Source organism: Microchirus variegatus (assembly GCF_963457635.1).
Source record: "Microchirus variegatus genome assembly, chromosome: 4".
In the NCBI taxonomy this organism is placed as follows: Eukaryota; Metazoa; Chordata; class Actinopteri; order Pleuronectiformes; family Soleidae; genus Microchirus; species Microchirus variegatus.
This window is the reverse complement of record NC_139805.1, coordinates 8,010,378-8,034,382: the sequence shown is the minus strand read 5'-3', so window position 1 is coordinate 8,034,382 and position 24,005 is coordinate 8,010,378. Positions and strand designations below refer to the sequence as shown.

Genomic DNA, 24,005 nt, shown 5'->3' with positions numbered 1-24,005 from the left:
TCAGCTGTTGATCTGTAACAGTTGACTGTGTGTCGAGCCAAACTGGTCACATTTGATTTGTAATAAAATAGGAACAGTGTTAATGCAATAAAGCAGAGAAGGTTTCCTGCCATCATGGTGGGAAGTTATTAGTTATTCTATCAAATTAAAACGCTCCTACACATTTTTCCATCTAGTTTGAGAACATAATACCATGACACTGACAGTGATCATTTTATTCCACATGAATTAGCCTTTTAATTCAATACACCTTCACATACAACATGCAAAAGACTTTGGAAATCCAGTCATTTCTCATTCGTTTTTTTTATTCTTAGGACAATATCCTTTGAAAAAAATAAAATAATAATAATAATTGACCAAACAATTGATCAAATGTCAAATAATAATTTATGGCTGACAGTTAAGAAGCAACAATATATACTTATGTACCTTTACTTATGGGGGCTAATAAAATAGTTTATTTAGTTACTTTATTCAGTTTTTCAGATACTATACTATACTATATACTATTCTGTTCTATGCTTCGCTATACTACACTATACGATACTACTATGTAATACCATACCTTCATATCATACTGTACTTTACCATACCATACCATACCATACCATACAGTATCATATTGTATCGCACCATATCTTATTGTATCGTATCGTATAATATCGTATTGCATCGTACAATACTATACTCTATTTTACCACACTACACCAAACTATATGTAACTGCCATGCCATGCTATGCTACACTATACTCGGACACTATACTATACTGTACTAGACTAGACTCTACTATAATGTACTGTACTAGACTAGACTAGACTCTACTACTAGACTAGACTAGATTCTACTATAATGTACTGTACTAGACTAGACTAGACTCTACTATAATGTACTGTACTAGACTAGACTAGACCCTACTATAATGTACTAGACTAGATTCTACTACTTGACTAGACTAGACTAGACCCTACTATAATGTACTAGACTAGACTAGACTAGACCCTACTACTAAACTAGACTCTACTATAATGTACTACTAGGCTAGACTAGACTAGACCCTACTATAATGCACTAGACTAGACTAGACCCTACAACTAGACTAGACTAGTGTATACTATAATGTACTGTACTAGACTAGACTAGACTCTACTACTAGACTAGACTAGACTCTACTACTAGACTAGACTCTACTATAATACTGTACTATACTAGACTAGACTAGACTCTACTACTAGGCTAGACTAGACTCTACTACTAGACTAGACTCTACTATAATGCACTGTACTGTACTTGACTAAACTAGACTAGACTAGACAAAACATTAATATACTAGGTGTGTTTCTTTATGTATATTTGTACACTATGAAGTGTACTTGTAGGTAAAACTTTCAAACCTATATTTAGTATAAACAGACGAACACGACGTTCGCTGATAGAATCTGCCATAATGAGATTGTTTGTATTTCAGGGAGACATCCAGACGCCAAGAACTTAGGACAAGAGCTTCCAGATAAATGGATAATATTGCACAAACCTAATTGGCTCGTGGGTACATCATTGTGTGTGTGTGTGTGTGTGTGTGCATGCGTGCGTGCGTGTGTATGTGTGCGTCTTTGGTGGACGTGAAACTGTCCACTGTCTTCCGTCCACCACAGTGAAGCCCATCTGTGTCTCTGCCATGTGAGCTGACCATCAGGTGTGTCTGCATGTCATTGACCGACGGGGGAATCATGGTCTAAAGGTGCTATAAAGCCAGGACGAGTGCATTTAGACAGACGGTAGAACAGTATAATGTCAACAAAAGGCAAAGATTAGGTGTGATAGTATGATGCGTTCAATAAAAACTCATCAGTTGTGGGTCAGAGAGAGTGTCAAATTATTTACCTGCTACTAAGTAAGGGCAATTGTCATTTGTGTTGTTGTAAAAGCAAAATCTCTTTCCAAAGCACTTTTCTCAAAAAGGTCACGATGTGCCTTGTATAAAAAAGGACAATAACATAATGAAGACTGTACTTGCCTGCTTGTTTCCCATCGTTCACCTCAGCATAATGTGTGGAGGCAAAATTCAAACTATATATTATGGCATCCATGTCATGTGAATACTAAATGACTCATTAAATATGTTTTCAGAACGTGTCAGCCCTGTCCTTTCACAATATCCTGTTTTCATCCTGTTTCCATGTTCATCTGAGAGTGACGTCTGTCTTTTTACTTTTTATTACTTTTATAATACAGAGCAGAGGAAGGTGACGGCGCCGTCTGTCTTCCATTCATTTCTTAATGTGAGACATGGATCTGTCTCATTTCTACCAATATCTGTTGCATGTTCTCGTCCAAACAACGTTGGCACTGGGGATGCTCTACGGTATTTCAAATGCCAAGTTTAAGCCATTCCAAAAAACCGTTGGACAGTTCCTCGAATTTATAGAGACGTGGATTTATGTTTATTATGGCTGCTTTGAAAAATGCATGTCAAGAACATTTTGTATGCTGTCAGGACATTTACAGAGAGTTTTTTTAAGTTAAATATTTTTGCCTTTTTTATTTCAAAAAAAAGAACACTAATTTGTAAGACATTCTACAACTACAAAAAATAAAATGTTAAATAAATAATAATCTTAATATGATATGGCCTATAAAGCCTTATTTTACAGTAACTTGGCCTGGGAAAGGACAAGCATTAGAAAAGGAAAACACCTGGGAGGCCCTTTAGCGCCACCTGCTGAACATAGAGGATGATCATGCTGGATGAATTGATAACAATATAAACACCCCAAACACACAAGCACTAACAACATAGTATAGTATAGTATAATATAGTATAGGTATAACTATAAATACTATTTCTGGATATATACTATGTCATACCACTGACTTAAAACAACTATTACTATCAAACGACCAACACCATATAGCTGCAGCAAAGGCTGTGACTGGAGATAATATGAATTAATATAAATGAAAGGTAAATAACTGAGTTTGTGTTTCCTGGATCCACATTTACTGTATGATCAGAGCAAAAAATACACGTCGCACGACTCTGCTTTAAAATGAACAGGGTTTTAGATTTACTACCAAAATTACAGCAATTTTAGTTTCCTTCATAAAAAACAACAACAAATAACAAAGAGTAGCTTTTAATAGCAAATTCGGCACACTTTAAAAAAAAATATATATATATATATATATAATATGAGCACTATTGCACTGCACTGCACGATGTAACAGGCTGCGCTCCTGCTCCAGTCCAGCTGGCGGCAATATGACGACTAGTCTCACTTTCTACACACGGAGAAAGAAGAGACACAGGGTAGTGCTCATGGTGCTAAGAACCGGGCGGACCTTCGATGTTTTTCTTGTTGTCCACTTCACAGACTCATCGGCTTCTACTGATTTACTCAGATAATCTACTCGGGACAACGGGGCGCAATCATTTGTCGTAAAGTGAGTCTCACTCGTTCATCTTTCGTGACGTTGTTGTGCGTTATCTGAGGAGGCTAACGGTAGCTATAGCTAAACAGAGCTGGGGAAACTTGTCTGATAAACCTGTGACGACCTTCACGTAACCTGTCAAAAACTATCAGGTAACACTTAGAGTTCATTATGTGCATTGTATCTCGGTGATTTCCCTTTTCCCAAATAATAAAATCCAGACTTTTGCAAAGCTGACAGACCTTGACTTTATGTAGTTTTGCTACTTTCCTGTTGAGAGAGTGCATCTGCTGTGTTAAGTGAATTAAGTGCATGAATTAATGCGGAATTTACAGTAAATGATGTTGTTTTTAAAAGCATACATTTCACACAAACATGTTTCACCTAGTGCACCGTAAGAATTATAAAAGCATGAATTAATGTATATAGAATTCACAATTCTGCAACTGCAATCCCTTTATAATAGCACCTATAACATAATGAAGCTGGTTGATGCACAAACATTTCAAAACTCTCGACAACATTCTTCAGAATGTACTTTTTTTTAAGGTTAGTTTTTGGTCTGTGTCTGACTATTCTTAGGAGAAACATGGGCTAAAGTTCTAACGTGTTGAGTTAAGTCCCCTGGACAGTCCAAAGCCAAAACATGAAGGCATTTTCAGTCAGTTTCTGAAACTACTTTCAGACATACAGTAAGGGTATTCTCTGGAATATTGGAACTTTGGAAAATTTCTTGCTGTTGATTAAGCATCTGACCCACACACTGTCCTGCTGCATTATGTCTTATATGAACAGCAAACTCAAAAAAGTCAGAAACCAAAGTCTATAAACATTACCTAGATTTTGTGCTTCTAGTTTGTTATGTTTACATGGACACCTAAATTAAATCCTGCCTTCATAAAAGTTTTTTTTTTTTAATCTTGACTCAATCAGCTGTTGATAAACATTCTGGTGCTCTGCTCTCATTTCACCAGTTCTCAGAGGCACATGTGGATCTGTCATGGAGCCTGTCGTTCATCAGGTGTGGCCGAGAGTCTTGCAGCACCTCCGCAGGACTCGGATCCTTCCACAAAGGAGCCACTCAGGCTGTGTTGAGCACAACACTGTGACAGCCACCTCTCACTCCAGGCCCGTCAGACCCACACTCCTGGTGTCACGCCTCTACCAGCCGTCAAACCTGCGTGATGTGTTGCAGGATGGCCGACTGCAGGTAGAGATGACGTGTAAGAGCCAGAGGCTGATGCAGCAGGCCGGACTGATCCATCCATCCAACCCAGGGTGTTATTACTACCTTCCTGCTACTGTCCGTTCCATGGAGAAGCTGGTGAGACAACTTTTTGTTGTAGGAATGTCAAATTAAATGTAATCTTGTGATAATGTGTCAATAAAATGGGGTCTTAGAGCTTCTTCTGTCAGGAATATTTGACCACATAAGATATGATGACTAAACAAGAGAAAATATACAAATTCAAAGACTAATCCCTAATGATTTTTTTTTATGGTGTGATTTTATAGCTCACTTACTATTCCTTTTGTGACAAAGTTTAAGAGTTGTCTCTTTCTTTGTCTTTGTGTATACTTTATTTACATTTTTGCTTAGTTATTTAGAAGACAAATAATTGCTTCAGAGAGATTCTTTAATTTGGTTTATAACAAGTTCATAGAATCTCAGATTATCATGATCTTGAAATAAAGTTCTCCAAATCTTTTGGCTGCTGAGGTGGTGAACATGTAGCCAAAGGGTAATTTTCCCACTTCAATAATCTATAATAAACAAAATGAAGCAAAGATTCTAACTTATTTTAGTAAAATGTCAAAAGAAAAGATGTGTAATTTTAGGTTGTACATCCTGTAGATGATGTTTATATTAGAAAAGAATAGAATCACTAATACTCGTATCCCAATATATTTTGGCTGTGTTTGGATGGCTCATTTTAATATCTGCTGTCTTTGAACAACAGGTGAGAGTAATCGATCAAGAGATGCAGGCGATTGGTGGGCAGAAGTTGGACATGCCCAGTTTGTGTTCGGGTGATCTCTGGAAAACCAGTGAGCGCTGGGATTTGATGGGGAAGGAGCTGTTTCGCCTGAAAGACCGCCATGAAGGTGACTATTGTTTGGCTCCCACACATGAGGAGGCTGTGACGACTCTGGTTGCTCACCAGACGACTCTATCCTACAGACAGCTCCCTTTGCTTCTTTATCAGGTAAGACTCCATCCTGTTAATATCACGCAAGCATTTGTTCCTGTAATTTGCACTTTGACATCATGATTTTGTTTTTGTTTGCTTTTTATAAAACAGATTACTCGCAAATTCAGGGACGAGCCAAAGCCGAAGTTTGGTCTTCTTCGAGGGAGGGAGTTCTACATGAAAGACATGTACTCATTTGATGTGAGTGAAGAGGCGGCGTATGAGACCTATGAATCTGTGTGCCAAGCGTACACTAGACTCTTTGCCCGCCTGGGCCTGCACTGTGTACAGGTACAGGCGGACACAGGAAATATCGGAGGTACACTCTCCCATGAGTTTCAGCTGCCGGCGGACATTGGCGAGGACCGTCTTCTGGTATGTGGGAGCTGCTCCTTCTCTGCTAATGTAGAGACCGTATCATCAGACGGAACTGACTGCCCACAGTGTAAAACTGGCACACTGTTAGAATCGAGGGGCATAGAGGTTGGCCACACCTTTTACTTGGGGAAGAAATACTCCCAGATATTCAATGCCACCTTTAGCAATGCTCAGAACAAACCTTGTGTTGCTGAAATGGGCTGCTATGGTCTTGGAGTTACACGTATTCTGGCTGCAGCCATTGAGGTGATGTCAACAGAGGAGAGGATCCGCTGGCCAGGGCTTCTCGCCCCTTATCAGATTTGTGTTTTGCCACCAAAGAAGGGCAGTAAAGTGGATGGGGTGGCAGTCTTGGCTGACGACTTGGTTCACACTTTGGAAGAGGCTGTGCCATGTTTGAGAGGTGAAGTGATCCTCGATGACCGTACACAAATGACTGTTGGAAAGCGGCTGAAAGATGCCAGCAGACTGGGCTACCCATACGTGATCGTTGTAGGGCAGGGAGCTTTAGAGGAAACACCCAGGTTTGAGGTGATCTGTCAGCAGACAGACGAGATAATGTTTCTGAGTAAAGAAGGACTGGTAGATCTATTGGGAATAGTGGAAACTGTATGAATCACAAATCAGAAATAAATGTTTTTATTATATGTTTTTGTGTTCTGTATTTTGTGCAAAATGTGGTGTGAAAAACACTTATAGTTTTCAAACATATTAAATGTGTGTTGACATAACTGAATAAACAACCAAAGCTTTGTAAAGAACGTAAGAATATGAAAGTTTATATTATATCCATCAGGTAAGAATTTAACTTTTACTGCTCTGTGGCATTTAATGTTAATATTTAGGTGATTTTATATAATTAAAGGTTGGCTTCATAATTTCCCTCATCTGATGAAGAGGAGAGATATAACGTTTGAATGCAAATGCACAATAAGTGAATTCCTTTGGTCAAATTTAAGCTAGGTTAAAGTGATTAAATGGTGTTTATCTCTAAAAATGTTATCAAGGATGTCTTATTATTTAAGTTAACGTAATTATTAACCATTTTTATTCGTGTTAGTTTGATGACATTACCGTTTCTTACGAGCTAAGTGGAACCATCGGAACGTTGCGAGCGTCATGTTTCTGCACGGATCGTTTTTCGTGTAGTACCAGTGCAGTACACATGTTTCCGTGGACGTCTCCTGTAACCAGGGAGTGTGAATTCTTTCAAAGTTAGAAAGGGTTGCTTTATGTCACAGTGACCCCCAAAAAAGAATCGATTTTATTTTGAGGAATACGTCTAAATTTTGACCAAAATGGCGTCTCCGGCGGAGCAACACGACAGCGACGACGGCTGGGACGAGTTTTATGACAAATTTAAGACCATGGAATACAAGGGCGCTTTTCATCCAGACACTTGGGAGGAGGTAACACTAGCCTGTTTTTGTGTTGTCTTTCAGCATAAAAAACTGTTATTCTTTGTGAAGTGAGCAGTTATATCTCCGCCTACGGTGTTGTTGTTGTTGCGAAAAGGGCCGTGCGCAGTAAACTCTGAATGTGTGTCTCCTGCAGGAGTTTGATAAAATCCCCATGTTCATGAAAACAGCCCCTGAAGAGTTTGACCGGCAAGAATATCCTGAGTTAGCTTGTATCCAAGCCATAATCCATGATGAGGACATGTCTCCAGAAGGTGAGCAGACTACAGCACAACGCTTTTTTGGCTTATTATGATTATTGTTTGTTTGTCTGTATGTCAAAAGAACATACAAGCAAACGGTGAACAAAAGACTAATAACAGGCCAGTCAACATGAATAAATGACAGAACACAGAGTGTGTGTGACAGTGAAAGTGTGTTGTTAAAACGATATAAAGAGTATCTAATTATAATATTTAATAATTTACTAGTCATGTTTTCTTCTATTAATAATACTAACTGTTGTCTCCATGGTGGTGCCCGGGATGTTGAGGAGGAGAATGATGAATATTCTTATACACTTCTACTATATTTAAGTTCCTGTAGCTGAAATAGATACACATACATACATTCAGATTTTAGAAATTGCAGCTCATTGTGTTGTTCATCTCTCTCCAGAGAAAGCCAATAGCCTGAAAGATGAGGGTAACGCTTACTTCAAAGAGAAGAACTACAAGAAGGCTGTACTGGCCTACACCGCAGCTCTGAAGAAGGACTGTGGGGACCAAGAGCTCACCACTGTGCTCCTCACCAATCGTGCAGCAGCTGGCTTTCATCTGGGTAGGGACTTCTTATTACTTGCATGCCGCACACATACAAAAACCTCTTTATAGTACATTCATGCTTTAGATGATATGGCTTGCTGTGACATTCGTTGATGCGTTTCTTCTTTTATTTCACACAGGTAACTTGCGCGCTGCACTGAATGATGCTGCTGCTGCAAAGAAGATTAACCCGAACCATCTTAAGGCCTTGATCAGGGGTGTGTATAATACACACACACATACACACACTACTGTAGTTTCCACCTCTAATGCTGCGTTAACATGTACAAGAACATGTTCAGTATTAGTCATGTACTATATCAATAAAGAACATCACACTGTACTCTTGACACATAGCATCATAATTATTAAAATGGCATTGGAAATGACACTTTATGACTATATGATAGAGCCCCTCTCCTGTTGGACTGCAACTTGAGACGTGCATTGTTAGGAGAATTGCTTGGCATGTGTGATGGTGTGTGGCTGTGATTATATGTACGGGTACAACTGTTTAACTACTCATTAATGTAAATATCTAATCAAACCAATCACATGGCAGCAACACAATGCATTTAGGCATGTAAACATGGTGAAAATGACCTGCTGAAGTTCAAACCTGTTTACAGACAATGACAGTATGATAGAAAGGCAAAAATAACATAAATAACTAGTCTTTAAAATAATGAAGGTATGCAGAAGACCATCTCTGAACGCACAGCAGCAGAGGACACTATAATCATTTACAACACGGTGAGGATACGACTATACATATTATGTAAACACCTTGTTGATGTATCTGCAGGAGCTCAGTGTTGTATAGAGCTGCGTAGCTTTTCAGAAGCCATCCAGTGGTGTGACGAGGGGCTTAAAGCACATCCCACTGAGAAGAAACTGCAGGATTTTAGACTTACTGCAGATAAACTCAAGGTACAGTCACAACCAAGTTTAAGAAAGGAGGCTGTATGGCATCGTGTTTGGTATTCAGTTTCATACAAAGCCCTGTTAATTCTTTTTTTGGTCTTTAGAGGGCAGCAGAAAGAGATGCCAGAAAGGCCAAAGCCAAAGAAAAACAGTTGCAAAGTGAGAAAGAAGTTCTTCTGGCTGCTATAAAGGTATGTATCTACTCTGAAACTGAGAGATCAGTCCCAAGACTCCAGTCTTCATCTCAATAAACTGTGTAATCACTGTACTTCAATTATTTAAGGAGCCAAAGAAGCTCTGTGATTTTCACACTTTTGTGTGTCTTGTAAACAGGACAGAGGCATCAAGCTTCTCCAGTCTGAGAAGCCTCGTCAGGGTGATTCAGACAGTGAGGACGAGGACGGAGGTTCCTCTGCAGGGATTTCAGAGCTGAGTCTTGACGGCCTCAGTTCTCAGGAAGTCGTTGGGGCTCAGGTCTTCCTGGATGAGCAGGGCTCGTTGCACTGGCCCGTTCTCCTCCTCTATCCTGAACATCAGCAGAGTGATTTCATCTCAGCTTTCTGTGAGAGCAACTGGTAAGCCCAAATGTATCTAATACTAGGACTACTTATTATTACTATTAGGACTGCAAGGAAGCTAGAGCTGAAACAATTACTCGATTGATTATTAATATGTTACTAAATTAATCGTCAACTATTTCCATAATTGATTAATCGGTTTTAAGCTTTTTTCATTATTAAAACAAGATTTCTGATTGTTTCAGCTTCTTAATAGTGAATATGTTCTTTGTTTGTTTTCTCCAGATAACAAATAAATCATTAAAAGAGAATAATTTTGGTGTCTGGAAAAAAACAAGACAACAAAAACATCATCATTTCGATTCGACAGATTAATCGACTATAAATATAATGGTTAGTTGCAGCTCTAAAGCCCAATTTATACTCCTGCGTAAAGTGCTCTGCGTAGCTACGCAGAGTCCTCTGCGTCGACGCAGGACCTGTCGAAGAGCCTCTGCGTCGTCTCCGGGTGCACGAAATATTTTTTAAGTGTCCGTCACTCCGTCAAGGGACTACGGAGACGGCAAGAGCTGCGATTGGTCCTCAGGACAGGCCGAGCTAAGCTGCTCTGTGCCGGCTCTCAGTGCGCTCCGGGCGTCCTGACAGAGGCGGAGCTGATCCCCGCCGATAACGCCGCTGCCGAACTATAAATACGTCTTATCTTAACACACACAGCACATGTTTAGACTCTAAATGGCCAATTTCTCGCCTCAAATTATCTTAAAACTGCGTTCCGTGACACAGAAAAGTGAGAAACGGCCACTTTTTCAACAACAACAGTCTTTCTCTCTCTTTCTTTCTCGGACGCCATTGCTCACTGTAGCCAGAAGCACAACAACCTTGCGCAGCGACCCCTACTGATCGGGCGGGAAATTGCAGCGAGTGTCCGTCACCACGACGCAGAAGTATAAATGCTCGAGGCGTCTCCGTGGTGACGCAGACGGATAACGCATACGCAGTCGGAGAAGTATAATGTGGCCTTAAAGGAAGCTGATGGTGCCAATATTTTTACCTAAAACTCTAACGCTGAAATAGACACGTTGCCTTAAATCTATCATTATGACGTTAAAGAGGACATCTTATGCATGTCATTCAGATTATAGTTTTGATTCAGGTGACTGTTTGAAAATGTTGACATGTCAAATGTTTTAGATTACCCAGACACTTGTTTAACACACCAGAAGAGTGTTCCATGTCCATGTTTACATCTAATCCATGTCCTGTAAGCCACTGGTATTCTGTTGGAACAGGGTTTTTGCATAAAAATGAAGGAACTTTTAAGATTCTGTATCCAAAACTATGAAGAGAATAGTTTTCACACAAATCTTATCTGTTTTTTTACACATAAATGTTTACACAATACACAACACTGGCTGTGAGTTTTTATGACATTCACAAATTAGTAATACACCTGTTACTGTGAGGGAAAGCAACTCTGTTGCACCATGCGTAGACAAAGTTTTTAGATTTATATCCACACAGAGATACACAATTAATATGAAATCAATAAGTTAGGAAATAATTGTGATTTTATAAACACACTAAGAATAATGCAAACTTTCTATTTTCTCTTGATCTTGTTCAGTTTCATTGATCATTTGGCCGTCATGTTTGGAGAAGAACTTCCATCTTGGGACGTGGATAGAAAATACAACACACAAAACCTGCAGGTTTGTACTTACTGTACATACAGTGTGTTATAGTTTTGTAATCATTTCTTTATTGTGGTTTATAAACCCATTTGTTTACGCTGTATATTCTGTTATGTCTTAAAAATTTATTAAGTACGACTCATGCATTGCTAAGAGTGAAGCTATAAACAAAGGTTATTTAACGTGATTGAAAACTGAACATTGTTGTCATTAAATTAATAGATTTTTCACTCAGTTTAACCACATTTTTCCCCTCACCTTCTAGTTGTACTTTGAAGATGAAGAGAAGGGCATAATATACCAGATAAAGCTCGAGTCATCACTTTTAGAGGTGTTGCAGCATAAAAGGTAAGTCAAGTGCATTTAGGAAAAAATAACAATATTTTATATATATATATATATATATATACATATACATATACATATATATATATATATATATATATATATATACATATATATATATATATATATATATACATATATATATATATATATATATACATATACATATATATATATATATATATATATATATATATATATATATATACACACACACATTTTGACCTGATGCTGTTTCTGCATCTTTTCATGACTTAAATGACTTTTACATGTTGCTAAATGTTTACATTTATATTTATTAGTTGCATGTCCCTGCAACTTTGGAGCCTTAGCTACTGCTTTAATGTTGTAATAGATATTAAATGATCTAGCGTCATTCAGCAGTTTAATGACAGCATATGCCACAGTTCCAACAAAGAAAAAATAAATCCTTTACTGGATGTTCAACATAATCTGTGGCTCGGTGTCAGAGCGTCTGAATACCTTTGTCACACTGGTTTGTTTTGATTTGCTGTTTTTTCTGCTCTGTACACAGGTATTTTGTTAAAGCAGGAACTCCCAACTTCATCGTTTTGGTACATGATTCATCGTTCAAAAAGCACTTTTTAACAGGAAAGAAAATAAAAAGACTGTAAAAACAGGAACCCTGAAGTCTGATTTTATTTAAATACTTGAAATTTTCTTTACCTCATTTCCAAAATCATGGTCACCTTGAGTGACACCACATTTCATTGTAAATCCAAATAAATGAATATAATAAACATATGTAGATTTTTAACGTTTGCCTCCACTGATTTGGTGATAAACATGCAGGATGTATGAGTCTGTAGAATTGGAACAAATCACTTGCCACACGTGAGGGTGTGTAAAAAGTGTGTTTGGTTTGTTCTCTGGATAGGAAGCAATGTTATTTTCACTGTTGAACCCAGTTTCACATACCACACGTGGGTTTTCCTGACATGACTCATGGCTGAAGTTGCCGGTCTGGTTGTCAGATGTTGCAGTGACTGTGCACAAAGCAGCTTTTCCAGCTCGGTCGGTGTGGTTTCTCACACTGGTGGATATTGTCTACTGTTAGTTGCAGTGAACTCTGTAATCAAAGGCAGGGATAAGATGCCCTGAAGATGTATTGTGTCAGTGTTTGTGTCATAAACACTCGCAGTGAAACATCGATAATCTTTAACCCAGCACTATATTGTGTCGGATCTTCAAGTGTTTTTTAATGTAAAATATTATGCTGCTGTCCATAACTTCAGGTGATTTGAATGAAAAGAGGAAAAGCTAATGACAGGAAGTGATTAGTTTTATGTCGAGAGTATGAACAAACACAAAGATGCACCAACCAGGGCCTTGTTTAGACTGCAGCCCAAATCTGATTGATTGTATCAAGCTTCAAGTTTTTGAACAGCTAAAAAACACGAGGTCTGATTTTTGCAAAGCTGATTCGAATGCGGTTCTGATCAGATTTGAACACATCCGTTTCATTCTGTATGTCTCGATCGTGAAACGTTTTCTGCATCAACAACAACATTGACGTTAATGCGCAGAGACTGAGTTAATTGCAGGCGTTTTAAGACCATAGTACAACCAAACCCAGCTTCAAACTAGTCTGGAATAAAATGATTGAATATTACTGTATTTGGTCTTAACTAACAAGTTACTTTCTGCACCACAGGCAACATGGAAACAGTTCTGTTCCAAATCAATGATTATTTAACTTACTCCACAGAAACCTGCACAGATTTCTGTTGTCCATTTTGTTTATTTTGTTTAGACAACAGGGTCTTTTCCATGTGACACTGGACTAGATAATCAACAATGTCAATATGGAAGCACGCAGAACAGATCTGATCACTTGTAATATATACTGTGGACTGTTTGTCAGGAAAATCAGATCGAGATATGCTTACAAATCTGATTCCAAGGCTAAAATGTCTCAGAACTGTATTCTACTGATGGTAATCACACTTGACGGGGCCTTTTTTTTTTTTTTTAGATGAAGGACGTGTCATACAAATAATCTTTTATCATTTGTGTCTACAAACGGTAGCAGAATAACAAAAGCTTTAAGAAGAATAAGCACACTTAAGTTAAGTACACAAAATGAACCGCACTGTGAAAGATGAATTAATACAACATGGGGCCCAGTGTTGTGGTATGAATGATTTAATTTATGAATATATCAGTTATAGATATTTGCTGCCACAAAGTGCTTCAGACAGAAGGGCAAATAAAGAACACAAATCAGTAAAGACAGCAAATTGTTATATGATACAATTGTCAATTGCCCAACTTTTTTTCCTTCATTTTCTTTTAAATAACATATTCACAAGATTAGTTATTTTTTTATCATCATAACATTAGTCACGAGTATATTTAAGAAGCAGAAACCACACACACACACCCATGCCACTGCAAATAATTCAATGATTATGATTATATTCATATGTTCCACTGCTGATTGTATGGTCTAACTAAACAAAAACGGGCGTCACCATGTGAACTCCTCGTTAAGACAAATCTCAGTGGTGAACGACGAACTGTGGTTGGTTCATCACCGTGGCCGGCTGCATGTTGACAACCGTGGGGTTTTTCTTGCGGTATTTCAACTCGCGGTGCATCTGACACCAGGTGCACCACACACAGAAACAGGACGTCGCGATGTCCTTACACATTGAACCCTGCACAGACCAGAATAAAACAATATATGTCAGTGTTAAAAATCATCATCGTCATCATTAAAAGCTTCACTTCTATTTGTCAAACAAAGAAATAATGAGCAATGTGAGGTGAAAATTATAACGCAATATTTCCTCATGATATAGCAGTTAAGATACTCCCGATGATATTTCACAGAATTCCAAACTAAAAGTGCTTTGTTTTGATATGGAATTATGTATAGGAAAAATAAGTCTATTATTGTCAACAACAGAAATAAATCTAGAATAAAAAAAAAAACACAACCAAGATCATATATATATGTGTATATGTATATATACATACATATATATCTATAGATATAGATATATATGTATATCTATTTATAGATAGATATACATATGTATATATATATATACACATATATCATTTAATGTTGAATGTAATACATTTAATAATGCTACATATAAAGTAACTACCAAATGTCTAATTGTTACTATTATAAAAATATTAGTAATAAATATATTTAGCGTGTCATGTTTTCATTATAACATGAGAGGAAGTTGTGGGCCGCCAGTTTGACACCTCTGATTAAACATGTTAACGTGAAACTGCTGATAAATCACGGTCACACGTGTCGTACCTTGATGTGATATCTGTTCCTAATGCCAGAGCGTAGGGCGATGGCAGCAGGAGGAGCAAACAGAGGGACCCCAAAGGCCGTCAGTATGGCAGGGCTGCATATGTCGCACATCGGGAGGCAGCGGTTCTCTCCGAATTTTCCTGCAACCGAGCAGGCCAGGCATGGACAGCAAAAGAAGCCGTAGCAACCTAAAATGAATCAGTGTTAGTACAGAAGAGAGATTTTTGAACCATCGCTAAAAGGTTTTTTGACAAATGTGTGATTGTTTGGTCCTTACATGTGCTCTTGCTCTCACAGCAGTCGAACACACCAGTGTTCCACTCGGTTAATTGAGCGGACGCCATTGGATAGACTTGGACTTAACCAACAGATGGTGAACAATGAACCTGTTGACACAAACACACACACACATCGCACATCAAAAGTAAAATAATCCAGATATTAATGCATTGGATGCAACACATGAAATCTGTGTGTGCTGTTCTTGTACAAATTATTTGAAAAAACCCTCCACAGACGGAGTGAGAAGAAGCTTCTTTGGTTTCAGATGTTTCACTGTCTTCATTTCATACAACATCACGAAACAGCATTTAAATAATGACAAAACTGTGATATGTGTAAAACAGATGTGCTTTGTGGGGGGGCAGGCATTTAAATGGTTACAATTTCTAAAATATTGCTAATATTTGACATGTATTGACAATAATTCAGGCTGAAGTAGTTTTAAAAGATTGACATTTAAAGTGTATATATATATATATATATGTATATATATGTGTGTGTGTATGTGTATGTGTTAACTATGGCCTTTAAAAGATTACAATTTCAAAAACATATTAATATTTTGATATGTGTATTTCAGGCTGAAGCAGCTGTAAAAAGATTGACTCATTTAAAGTGGAAAAAAATATGAATATATATTATTTTTACAGGAGTTTTTGGAAGGTGCCATTTTCTGCAGATTTTTTAAAGGAACTACAATGTAGTGACTAATCAGTCCTGATTGTAACCACTCCACTGGGTGTGGGCTTTTTAACGCGCTTCAATTGAATTCCTTTTGTCTATTGTTAATGTGTTTCAAGGTGGATAAACTGGTGATCAAGGTATTCGTAAAAACTTATATGTATATATATATATATATATATATATATATATATATACATATATATATATATGTATATATATATATAGCGGTAAAAACCGTGCATTCTCCCTGTCACCTATACAGTATGTGATTGATGAACCAATGCAGCCACTCCCTGCACCATCACCATCACTATAACAAACAATCAAAGTGTGAACAAACAGATAATCAGGATGAATGATCAGAAATGCTCCTACACGTTCATTTACATGAAAAAAAAACAAGTTTTTAGTTATCCGGACTCCTCAGATTAGACCAAATTAGAAACCAGACTCCTTTGATATATATTTCTACAATGTCCTTAGATTAAACGCATCATGAGCCCTCTCTCTAATTTGCAATTTTTAGAAGGATTGTGTGATTGTAATTCAGCACTAGCACAGAGTGAGTTTGACAGATTTAGCCAACAATAACATTTAGAGACAATCAGGATGTCACTGTTAGCAGAAGGAAAAGGTCTTACCTGGACACTGTCTCGACTCCTGTGAAGCGACATATGAAGGAAACATGTACTTGGGACTAGGAGTGTCATCTTGGGCAAGTCAGGCTCAAACAATGCTGCAGAACCTGAATGTTTTTTCATTAAGACATGGACTAAAAAGTTCCAAACATACTACATAGAACCTTTGGCTGAAAAGTTTCCATTGTCAGTGTGTGTGTGTGTGTTTCATCACAGAATGGTCATTTCTTTCTTACCCATAATATATCAGAAGATTCAGTCATGAATCAGAACAAAGCTCACACTTTGTTTTGTTTTTTTCTTGACTTAAAAACATAGAGTCAAAATGATCTTCTTATAAAAAAGTTTTGGGTATTGATCTGGAAGCTGCATAAGAACTGCAGAGTCAAAGGTTCAGGTTTAGGTTCAGGTTTCCTTATTTATTAACTTACGAATAGATGAAACAGATAAAAATATGATCAATCAGGTTAATTAGGAACATAAGCAAAGGAATTAAATGTCAATCATGGAGAGAAAACATTGAATGAAAATGTAACAACTGAATAAAAATAATTAAAAAAACAAACCTTGTCTGCATAAACAAAATAAAAGCCAAATGTAAAACCAAAAATGAATCAATACATCTCAGAGGCGCTTGGAGATACTTTAAGAATCTTAAAGTTACTGTGGTTCTCTCAGTGATTTTGAAAAAAATAATTTAAAAGAAATCCAGCCAACTACTTGATTTTATATATTATTAATTCATTTATAGAACCAGTCTGTGCCTTTTTTATAGTCATAATCGAATGTTTGCTTTGTTTTCTTAAACTCACAGCAACAGTAATAGTTCACTGTAGCTCGAGGAGGAAACTCAAAGCAGGTCGACTGGTCTGAGGCGTTTCCAGGGCGTGTCCCTGATTCAACTTCTGATGACATGAACTTCACCAAAACAGTCAACATGTTGGGATTAAGAGCATCCACCATCACCCGAGTGTTTTCTCTGTGTGACCCAGATTACAAGGCCGGATTAACACAAAAGTGTTCTGCACACAGCAATGGCAACGTGAATTAATGACTCTTGGTTTTCATTGTGATCATGAGAGTTCATACAAATGCTGACGGAAAGATTTACTCATGTTTCTGCCAGAAAAGAAAAGAGGTGTGAAAAGTCATAATTAGGAAATAAAAAAATGTAAATGATGAGATTTCATAATATATGAGATTAAAAAAAAGTTTGAAAAAGGTAAAAATTATGTGATTAAAAATTCATAATTATGAAATAAAAAAAGTGATAATTATGAGATTGAAAGCCGGAATTATGAGATTAAAAGTGATAATTATGAGATAAAAAGTCAAAAATATTAGATAGAAAATAAAAAAAAGTTTTTTTAAATAAATTATACCTTTTTATCCTTTTATCCAATTACATTTGACTTGAATACCACATTGACTTGTTTCCTATTTTTCATGCTCGTCTAACTCAACTGCAGCTGTTTGTAGCTCTTCAGTGTTGGGATGTTAAGACATAAACGTGTTCCTGTTGCAGCAAACACACTCATTTTGGACATATTCAAACGACATGACAATAAACGTTCTTTATTCAGTTTAGATGATCCGTGTTTAGGTCACTGCGCCTTCTAAATACCATTGTTGTTCACTACTTCACTTATGTTTCAGCCACTCCCACATTTATACTAAAGACCGACGAACAGCTGCAGTTAAAGTCAATGAAGCAGCCTGCAACCCACACACTTGCTCTGCCTGATAACACCTGACAGCAGGGACAGCCTTTTATGAAATGGTTAAAATAATTTCCTTTTCCTTCTGTCCCTGCTGGTAGCCATGCTATGAGTGAGAATGAGTGTCTGGAATACGGATAGATAAAAATGGTCACATTTTGGACAACATAGTATAATATGACGTACTACATAGTATAGTATGTCGTTTTTGTCAAATTTTGGACCAAATTTTTTTTCACAAAATGGTCAGATTTTGGACGACATAGTAAAGTATGACGTACTACATAGTAAAGTTTGACGTTTTTGTCAAGTTTTGGACCAAAAAGATGTCTTTCAAAAAAATTCTCCAATTTTGGACGACATAGTATAGTATGTCGTTTTTGTCAAATTTTGGACCAAATGTTTTTTTCAAAAAACTGTCACATTTTGGAATCATAGTATAGTATGATGTACTACATAGTATAGTATGACGTTTTTGTCAAGTTTTGGACCAAAAAAATGTTTTTCAAAAAAAATTCTCCAATTTTGGACGACATAGTATAGTATGTCGTTTTTGTCAAATTTTGGACCAAATTTTTTTTTTCAAAAAATTGTCACATTTTGGACAACATAGTATAACATGACGTACTACAAGTGTAGTATGACGTTTTTGTTTAGTTTTGGACCAAAAGTATGTCTTTCAAAAAAATTGTCCAATTTTGGACGACATAGTATAGTATGTCGTTTTTGTCAATTTTGGACCAAATTTTTTTTCACAAAATGGTCAGATTTTGGACGACATAGTATAGTATGACGTACTACATAGTAAAGTTTGACGTCTTTGTCAAGTTTTGGACCAAAAAAGGGTTTTTCAAAAAAATTGTCCAATTTTGGACGACATAGTATAGTATGTCGTTTTTGTCAAATTTCGGACCAAATATTTTTTTTCAAAAAATTGTCACATTTTGGACGACATAGTATTGCATGACGTACTACATAGTATAATATGATGTTTTTGTCAAGTTTTGGACCAAAAAGATGTCTTTCAAAAAAAATTCTCCAATTTTGGACGACATAGTTTAGTATGTCGTTTTTGTCAAATTTTGGACCAAATTTTTTTTCCAAAAAATGGTCACATTTTGGACAACTGTTGCGTGTGGCCATGACTCACTCACTCACTCACTCACTCACTCAGACAGTCCTTTAATTGTTGCATGTTCTTTCTCTCCTCATCAGGCTGGCTCACTCAGGCTGACACACCTGCAGCAGATCCACAATCATTGCCACCCAGTTACCAGCCTGCTATATAAGCCAGCAGCTCAGTTTCTCACGAGGCTCAGACCCAGCAACATCTTAGTCCCACCGTATGATTTGTTAAATACTTTTCTGTTTAGTAATATTTAATTTAGTTGTTATTTTCCTTTGGCTTGGAGATGGCCGGTAGTCTTACTTTTCGCTTAGCTTTAGTTCATACTTTGGTTTTGTCAGGGAGGGAGAGGGAACCAGCTTCGACGTCCCTATAGGGGGTGGCCTGGTCCCCCCTCCATTTTGCTGAGTTTGGCTGGCATCTCCAGGTCCTTTTGGTTTGACGATTCTTTATTTGGTAAAGTATTTATAGTTTTCGTAAAATATGTTTATTTCCCTGTGGGAAAAGTTTGTGAATAAACATGTTAAAATGTTCCATTTTCTGGTGTCCTTCTTTTATGTTGAGGTCTCCAATTTGAGCCACTGATTTATTTATTTAATTGTTTGGAGACCGTAACATAATGGGGGCTCGTCAAAACATTTTTACCTTTTTCTCTCCCTTACCTTTAATTGAAAATTGGTAAATTGTGCTGGTGTTTTCGCGCTTTGCGATAAAATTTTCTTTAATACGAATGAGTTGGTAGCCATAGTTCAGGATGGAGTTTAGTTTAGAAGAGTTTGTTGAGCAGCCTTCTCTTGAGGTGTTAAATAAATGCACTAAAGATCATTTGACTTCTATTGCTGATCATTATAGTATCATCGTCTCAAAGACAAAAGCAAAGAAGGTGATAAAACATGAATTATGGGCTGCATTGTTTGAGAAAGGCATGTTGCCTGACCCTAGCATGGCCGTTTCGCCAACAAAACAGGTCTTTCCCGATCAAAGTATTAGGAAATTGGAATTGGAGCTCGAGCTGCGGCGGTTAGAGTTGCAGGACAAAGCTAGTGAGAGGGAGGCCAGGCTTAAAGAGCAGGAGTTCAAATTCAAACAGATGGAATTGGAAGAGCAAACTAAACGAGAAATACGTTTAAAAGAGCTAGAGCTAAACCAGGCCCCTCCCCCACAACATGGCAGTGGTGCACAAGCTGATTTTGACGTAAACAAATGTATCCGTTTGATTCCTCCATTTAATGGTAAAGATGTTGATAAATACTTTATTCTGTTCGAGCGCACGGCTAACACTTTAAAATGGCCCATAAAGGTTTGGCCGTTACTATTGCAATGTGTGTTAACTGGGAAAGCCCAGGAAGCATATATATCGTTGTCACCAGCTGACAGTCTTGATTATGACAAAGTCAAGGCTGCTGTGCTCAGAGCATTTGAATTGGTGCCTGAAGCCTATAGGCAAAAGTTTCGCCGTTATATAAAGTTAGACAATCACACCTTTTCTGAGTTTGGTCGGGAGAAAGAGGCTCTGTCGATGGTGTCATTCATCTAAAGTAACGGAGTTTGAACAGTTACGTGAGCTCATCCTGCTAGAAGAGTTTAAAAACTGTTTATCAGATAGCCTGGCAACCTATATTAATGAGCAAAAGGCTTTGACACTCGCAGCTGCAACTGTCCTTGCAGATGAGTATGTGCTCACCCATAGGGACAGTTTTGAGAGGACTCCTGTGTCAGAGCGTAGTTATTACTCATGGCGCAAGTCTAACATTCCTCACTCGGACAAATATAGCTCTTCTCACTCAGACAATGTTCAGATAAAAACCTATGTTCCATTTGTTAAACGGGAGGGTGAAGAGAAGCCCGAAAAATCAGACAGTGGGCAGAGTGTAAAGGAGAGACCAACTTGCAGTTATTGCAAGAGAAATGGTCACACCATTAACGAATGCTTTACTCTTAAGAACAAGTCTCAACCACCGAAATCTGTTGTGTTAATTAAAAGAGAGTCTTTGATTTCAACTTCAGCAGAGCCGGTGCGCAGTCCTGACCCTGAATTCCAGCCCTTTTTAATGAAAGGTTTTGTCTCTTTGACAGAGGGGGACACTAAAGTACCAGTTCATATCATCAGGGACACTGCTTCCAACCAATCTGTAATCTTGGAGCATGTGTTGCCATTTTCAGAAAAAATCTGCTGTTAAATCAGATGTGCTTGTTAGAGGTTTTGATATGCAAAATGTGGGCCTGCCACTTCATAACATCTATCTTGAGTCAGATTTGGTCAAGGGGTGCGTTAAGGTGGGGATCCGTGCACAACTCCCAATCGAGGGGGTGACTCTACTCTTGGGCAATGATTTGGCTGGTGGCAAATTGCTCATTAATCCAGAGGTAATTTCTGTCCCTCTGCCGGAAAACTCTGACGATTTGGCATTGAAATTTCCTAAAGTGTTTTCTGTCTGTGCTGTGAGGCGGGCAATGGCCGAGCGCCAAAAACTGGAGGCTGAGGTGGAATTGTCAGACAGTTTTCTGGTTGACTGTTCAACTTCTCCACCTGCCTCTCCAGAGGTCCCTGTCCGTTCTGTTTTGCCTCAACTTGACTCCAAGGTTTGCATGTCACGTGAGCAGCTAGTTGCCGATCAAAGGCGGGATGTGTCACTCGCTCCCCTCTTTGAATGTGTGACTTCAGAAGAGAAGTTAGATGACTTGCCAACAGGGTTATTCCTAAAAGGTAACGTGCTCATGCGCAAGTGGACACCTCCACAGTTATCTGGCCATGATAGTTGGGGGGTGGTGGAACAGATCGTTATCCCTCAAACATATCGAAGTGAGATTTTGAAACTAGCACATGATAATCCACTTTCTGGTCACCTAGGAATTAATAAGACTTTTGATCGTATCTTGCGGTACTTTTTCTGGCCGGGGCTAAAAGGGGACGTGCGTCACCATTGTAAAACTTGTCATGTTTGCCAGATTGCTAAAACTCAAGCCATCTCTCCATATCCACTTTATCCAATCCCTGTTATTGGTGAGCCGTTCGAGCGTGTGCAAATTGACTGTGTTGGGCCTTTCCATCGCACCAAGAGTGGTAACAAGTACTTGTTAACTATAATGTGTACAGCAACTCGCTTTCCCGAGGCCATTCCTTTGCGTTCTATTACAGCTCCAGCTGTTGTTAAAGCCTTGGTCAAGTTCTTCTCTGTGTTCGGCCTTCCCAAAATTGTCCAATCCGACCAGGGAAGTAATTTTATGTCGCGTGTTTTTGCTCAAGTTATGAAAGAGCTTAACATCACTCATTTGTGTTCGAGCGCTTATCACCCAGAGAGTCAGGGAGCCATCGAGCGTTTTCATAGGACATTAAAGTCTATGTTGCGCACTTACTGCCTTGAGTTTGACAGGGACTGGGACGAGGGTGTCCATCTCCTTCTCTTTGCCGCTCGCGAGGTGGTACAAGAATCCCTCGGCTTTAGTCCCGCAGAGCTGGTGTTTGCACACACTGTGAGAGGGCCCCTTAAACTCTTGCAGGAGAAGTGGTTGGGTAAAAGCAAACCACAAAATCTGCTCGACTATGTGTCAAAGTTTCGTTTCAAACTTCAACGTGCTTGTGAATTGGCAAAGCAAAACATGACCGCTGCACAGAGCAAAATGAAGAGATGGTTTGACAAGGATGCAAAAAGCAGGAGTTTTAGTCCTGGCGATAAAGTGCTGGTTTTATTGCCTATTCCTGGCTCTTCTCTGCAGGCGCGTTATAGCGGCACTTACCAAGTCAAAAAGAAGGTGGGCGATCGAGACTACATCATTGACACCCCTGAACGTCAGCGGTGTAGTAGGCTATGTCATATTAATATGTTGAAGCCTTATTTTGACAGGGAGTATATGTCCGTTTCCACCCCTTCTGATGGTTCTGAGGTCAATGTTGCACCAGGGCTGGCCAGCGTAGGAATTGCTGATGGTGACAAGGTAACTCTGGCATTGTCTAGCAACGCCAGTGTTCCTTCTCTTGAATCTCAGGATGACCAAGATGATATTGTAGGTATATCCAGTGATGTAATTCATGGCCGACACATTGTCACGCTCCTTTTCTGACGAGTGAATGACCTCACGTTGCACTCCCGGTATTCGCCATCATAGGGTGGGGGTGTTGCGTGTGGCCATGACTCACTCACTCACTCACTCAGACAGTCCTTTAATTGTTGCATGTTCTTTCTCTCCTCATCAGGCTGGCTCACTCAGGCTGACACACCTGCAGCAGATCCACAATCATTGCCACCCAGTTACCAGCCTGCTATATAAGCCAGCAGCTCAGTTTCTCACGAGGCTCAGACCCAGCAACATCTTAGTCCCACCGTATGATTTGTTAAATACTTTTCTGTTTAGTAATATTTAATTTAGTTGTTATTTTCCTTTGGCTTGGAGATGGCCGGTAGTCTTACTTTTTGCTTAGCTTTAGTTCATACTTTGGTTTTGTCAGGGAGGGAGAGGGAACCAGCTTCGACGTCCCTATAGGGGGTGGCCTGGTCCCCCCTCCATTTTGCTGAGTTTGGCTGGCATCTCCAGGTCCTTTTGGTTTGACGATT

General features: G+C 38.5%; 3 protein-coding genes across 5 annotated transcripts; 2 read left to right on the top strand and 1 right to left on the bottom strand.

Moving 5' to 3' along the window:
* Positions 1 to 3,304: 3,304 nt before the first annotated feature.
* Positions 3,305 to 6,619, top strand: pars2 (prolyl-tRNA synthetase 2, mitochondrial; the record flags this gene model as incomplete). Of its 2 annotated transcripts, none has more annotated exons than XM_083887551.1 (4): positions 3,305 to 3,446; positions 4,409 to 4,758; positions 5,396 to 5,641; positions 5,738 to 6,619. In XM_083887551.1, exons 2-4 carry the CDS (start codon positions 4,435 to 4,437, stop codon positions 6,617 to 6,619), a joined length of 1,452 nt encoding a protein of 483 aa, XP_083743677.1. In that variant the 5' UTR covers positions 3,305 to 3,446; positions 4,409 to 4,434. The 2 variants fall into 2 exon arrangements, with proteins under 2 accessions (XP_083743677.1, XP_083743678.1); XM_083887552.1 differs by having other exon boundaries at positions 3,305 to 3,586.
* Positions 6,620 to 7,190: 571 nt separating this feature from the next.
* ttc4 (tetratricopeptide repeat domain 4) lies at positions 7,191 to 12,338 on the top strand (the record flags this gene model as incomplete). The annotated part of the gene is made up of 10 exons (XM_083887488.1): positions 7,191 to 7,413; positions 7,559 to 7,676; positions 8,080 to 8,241; positions 8,366 to 8,443; positions 9,031 to 9,155; positions 9,254 to 9,340; positions 9,483 to 9,724; positions 11,292 to 11,376; positions 11,624 to 11,706; positions 12,239 to 12,338. Exons 1-10 carry the CDS (start codon positions 7,303 to 7,305, stop codon positions 12,336 to 12,338), a joined length of 1,191 nt encoding a protein of 396 aa, XP_083743614.1. The 5' UTR covers positions 7,191 to 7,302.
* Positions 12,339 to 14,004: 1,666 nt separating this feature from the next.
* Positions 14,005 to 16,626, bottom strand: LOC310925527 (cornifelin homolog B-like). 2 transcript variants are annotated; one of them, XM_083887499.1, is made up of 4 exons: positions 16,612 to 16,626; positions 15,282 to 15,390; positions 15,005 to 15,192; positions 14,005 to 14,384 (listed from the first exon to the last, which is right to left on the bottom strand). In XM_083887499.1, the coding sequence occupies exons 2-4, from the start codon at positions 15,346 to 15,348 to the stop codon at positions 14,226 to 14,228; spliced, it is 414 nt and encodes a 137-aa protein (XP_083743625.1). In that variant the 5' UTR covers positions 15,349 to 15,390; positions 16,612 to 16,626; the 3' UTR covers positions 14,005 to 14,225. The 2 variants fall into 2 exon arrangements, with proteins under 2 accessions (XP_083743625.1, XP_083743626.1); XM_083887500.1 differs by lacking the exon at positions 16,612 to 16,626 and having other exon boundaries at positions 15,282 to 15,404.
* Between the last annotated feature and the right edge of the window lie 7,379 nt (positions 16,627 to 24,005).